This window comes from Halyomorpha halys, unplaced genomic scaffold, assembly GCF_000696795.3.
Source record: "Halyomorpha halys isolate HHAL.00 unplaced genomic scaffold, Hhal_1.1 Scaffold500.1, whole genome shotgun sequence".
NCBI classification, from domain to species: domain Eukaryota; kingdom Metazoa; phylum Arthropoda; class Insecta; order Hemiptera; family Pentatomidae; genus Halyomorpha; species Halyomorpha halys.
The window spans coordinates 736,371-740,966 of NW_027111990.1; the positions used below are offsets into that span (position 1 = coordinate 736,371).

Here is a 4,596-nt window from a genome sequence, read left to right on the forward strand (position 1 = left end):
AATTTAAATATGATGTTATTAGTGAATTTTTCGTATACAATTTATTATTTAATATTTTTTAGATAAAACAGCTTAGAATATGGAAGATGCAGCTTCTTGATGAATTTCATTTGCTTATAAAATATGCTTCAGAAGAAGTTGTTACGTTTAAAGCATCAGAACCGAATTCCCAGCCATCTTTCTTTGTATTTTATAATATGATTACAACCCAAGTATGTATTTCCATTAAATTCAATGATTTTATGAAGAATTAATGTAATGAGAACATTGATGAAGTAATATAACTCCCTTTACTAAAACCTCTACATGTTTTGTTACATTCTTTAATTTTTATTAAATTCATACCAAGTTTCTATCCATTTTATAAATATATAAAACATTTGTTACTTTAATATTTGGACTAGGTGTAAGGCAATTAGTAATGGTGACTTTTCTTTCTCCTTATTTTTTTTCTCTTTTATTATCTTTGGTTGCTAGAAACAACTAGTTTTCAAAAGTTTTTAAAAAAGTAATACTTATTAAACAATAAATTTGAATGAAAAGTTATGTAAATGTAATTTTTTAATTTATGATATTAAATATACTTTATTAATTTTTAATATATATTCCTTACAATAATCCTATATTTCATTAAATCCTTTTTTTCTTATTTAATTACAATTATTAAATAATGTTTTCTTTTATTGTACTATTCATTCATGAAATTATAGTTTGCCTTCTCATTCATAATATTAGTAAATTTTGATGTGATTGGCTTGTGATAGCTAAAAAAAAAATGTAAACATTTGATTAAATGTCTAGTAAATACTGCATCAATTTTACCTCCTCTTCTAGTTCTTCCTAATGTTGAGTTTATCATTCTTTAAAGTAATTTATCGTATAGGAAATCTATTCATGGTTTAGAACAAGTTTGCCTTAAAAATAAAATTTTTTTAAACTAAATTTAACCCTACAATATGAAAGTGTTTCAAATACAATCTTTCAAGAGTATGAAATACTCGACATTTCCTTCACTAACCGTATGCAACTCCAATTTTTTGAATTTTCGAAATATTTTAATTCAAATGTTCAAAAACTTGTTATCATTCCAATTTTGGTGCTATATTTCCCCCCCCCTTTTTTTTTTTAATTTCAATTTTTGCTTTGGACCACTAAAGAACTAAAACAAACTTGAGTACTATCTGCTAACATTTTGAAGTCTTCAGATAAACCACTGTGTTCTGGTTATTTATTTTTTTAGAAGACTTTTCTAGTAAATTCAAATGATTGAGTTAGTTATTGAATCCCTCAATAACCAATTTGTTCAAGACCAATCTTACATTTAAAAAAATTAGTTATAATGTTTCAAATAAATCGTTCAACACATCATTGAATGAAGTGTTGAGACTCTACTTTAACTAGTTTTCTTAATTCCCTGTAGTCTTTGTTTTTTGGAAATTAAAAAGTTATAATAAACTGGTAACTTCTTTATAGACAGGCCAATCTGAAATTAGAACTATACTACAACCTGCATTAAATTCAAATTTGTGGTATAACGATGGTCCATGGTATTAGTCATTAGAGATCTTAAACATCAGATATATGATAACAGTGATTGCTCCTTTAATAGGGCAGTACTGGAGGTTTATCTAGTAGCACTTGTTACCACCACAGGTAATCCAATTTAACCTTAATTTATGGACTAATTACTGAATAAGTACCAAATATTTTTTTAATAATTATATACTATGATATGTATTTGTAATTTTATTTTAATGGAAAATACGATACAATTCTTTTTATAGCAAATGGTAGGATTAATGAAGGTAGTTTATAGTTTAGTAGTTCTTTATTGATGCGAAACGTCTTACACTAAGGGAAGAATAGCGCCTTTAGGTTTTTGAAAATATAGTAATGTATCCAAATATTCGGTCCAAAAAAGGATGAGTTAACCAAAGAATTTAGAAAGCTACACAATGCAGTATTTTGGGAACTGCACCCAGTAAATATTATTCAGGTTATAGCATTTCGGCGAATAAGATGAGCTTGTGAGGTTGTAGGGCTTAGTAACAAACAGATCCCTAAAATATTTATTGACACTGAACCAATGGGTAAGCATCGTAGGGGTAAACCAAAGCGTAGGTGGGAAGATTTCATCTAGAGTGATCTGGTAGATTTGGTTATGTTACATATAAATTTTATTTATATTTGTTTATTTATTTTTATTTTTACTCTCATGAAGTTATGATTTAAATGTATGTATTAATGAAAAAAAAAATCTGAAGTATAATATTGAGGAATGTTTAATTAATGTTTTAAAAACCCTACCCAATTGTAATAGAATTATCTAATAAGCAATCACTTCTTATCATCAAATTATAGTCCTGCCATCTTATGAAGTGGCAAGAATATTTTCTTCACTGATATTATAACTATGGTAACACTAATTATTAGAGTAATTATACAAAATATCAGTTAATGTAGAATAGTAATGGATTTTGACAGTCCAGTATTTGTTAATCTGACATGTTTGGTAATTTGATGAGCTCATAATATCTAAGGCCCTTTTCACATTCTAATATTTTTACTGGCCAGAAAATATCAGGCTTGCAATAATCATAATAATCTTACAGACTCAAAACATCAGGCCGGCTAGTCGTTAACTAGCTTAGCGACTAGAAAAACGCCAAGTAAATTTTTTTGCGTGTGAAAGAGATTACAATTTTTTCAGCATGTTGTGTACAGTGCATTTTTTATTTAGGAAGAAGCATTTATTTATTAACATTAATTTATTGAATTAAATTAAACATTAGTGCACAAAGTTTCTAAAGTGAAATGAAGCAACCTGCATTGTAGAGATACCCACGCTATAGCGGGCGATGAAAAATATAAACTAATAGAGAAATTTTATATATGTGAACATAATAAAAGATGCTGTGTAAAAATGAAAATGAAATTAACTGTATATTAATAATTAATTACTTAAAATAGTGAGAAAATAAATTTTGTTTATCGATGTACACATTCCTTGCTAATGTGTAATTGTTGTTTCCCAAAAGTATTTGTGAGTAGAAGTAGCTTTAAGCCCTTCATAATTGTTGGTTCAATGGACATAGTTGGAAATTTGGTGGACTTGATAGATAATTTATGCCACTTCATTACAAAATCATCTTATTTTTAGACTAACCAGAGATTGAAGCCAGCAATAGGACCTCGTTATAACAAGGGTTCACTGTTAAATAATTGTTGTTCAGTTATTCCATTTATTTCAAAAATTCTTGTTTCATTTATTTTTAAGTAGGTACCTATGTAAAATTTCAATTGATTTTTTCAAAAATATCCTGACTATAGCAGGCAATTTTTAGGTTTTATTTGATTTATCATTGATAATTTACAATTTGTTCTTGTCATCATATCAACTCAGAATACTTTAGATTCACCAGTAGTAAAAACAGTAGATTGTTCTGTATTTATGAGCAAAGCATTTCTAGTATCTAAGAATTCATTTCATTTAGGTATGGATAAGGCCAAAGCTTGGTTTGTCAATAAATGAGCACTGACAGTTTGTATGACAGCATTTTCTGAATCCTTGCCTCATATGTAGGAATATTTGTATGCACTTTTATTATATACTTTATGTTCAAATGTTTGCCCTCAGAAGTGATAATTATAATATTATTAATTAAAACAAATTCTAAATTACTTATTGCTTTTATGGTGTACTGTTTAATTCAGTTTTGGAATTTTGATTAAATTTGATATTTAATTTACTTAATATATAGCTTCCTCTTAACTTTTACAGGTTTTGGCAGTTTTCGAAAATACGTCTGAAGAAATGTTGTATCTCTTGGAAAACTTTTGTGATTATTTTCGAAATGCGCGATTACAAAGTGGCTCTCTCTTCTTATGTTCACCTTCAAACAATCTATATGCAAGGTAGTTTCAATTGTTAAATTTTCTATTTTTATTTTGCTTCTATATACAATCACTAGATAAAAGGATGGCCAGATAAAATCGTGTATTTTATGGTAAATATTTAATTGAATTACCTTGAATATTTAATTGAATTGAATTCAATCTTTGAACCTTTTTTAGCTGGTTTTCTAGTTCAAAATTTTAAATTGAATATTTATCAGTTGGATATAGATATTTAAATTTTTTTAAAGTTTTCTATTATCTAGTGAGCTTTGCATTTGAATTTTGATTTGTATTTCATTAAGGGAAACTACGGACCATCTTATTATTACCCTTATTATTCTTTATTTTTTTTATTGTCACAAAGTCACAAATCTCTCTTCCCATAAATTCTAAATCCCAAAAAAGGGTAGGGTTGATGGGAATTTATTTACTGATTGATTTTGCTTTGCTTTGTGCCATCAGTAGAAAAAAAATACTCAAATCTGAATGTTGGCCTAAAAGCTCTTATAATTTTGAACAACACTCTCAAAACTGCACTTCCCTTATTCAGCCCATGGGACGAAATGTTATACAACCTGTTAAATTATTTTATCACAAAAACTTTTTAAATCTAGTAATATCTGAAGTGGGAAATCTTATGGGAAGATTATTGATTGACCGTGTGTGAAGATGAAAGGAATATGGTCCGGGTGCGGTCAA

The 4,596-nt window shown here is 27.5% G+C and overlaps 1 protein-coding gene across 4 annotated transcripts in view; it reads left to right on the forward strand.

Moving 5' to 3' along the window:
• The window catches only part of abo (de-etiolated protein 1 abo), a 16,583-nt gene that overhangs the window by 2,869 nt on the left and 9,118 nt on the right, over positions 1–4,596 (forward strand). For all 4 annotated transcript variants that reach the window (XM_024362432.2, XM_024362431.2, XM_014425235.3 and 1 more), the window contains exons 2-3: positions 63–212; positions 3,782–3,915. In XM_024362432.2, the coding sequence (XP_024218200.1) occupies positions 63–212; positions 3,782–3,915 (284 nt within the window). The remainder of the gene's footprint in view (positions 1–62; positions 213–3,781; positions 3,916–4,596) is intronic.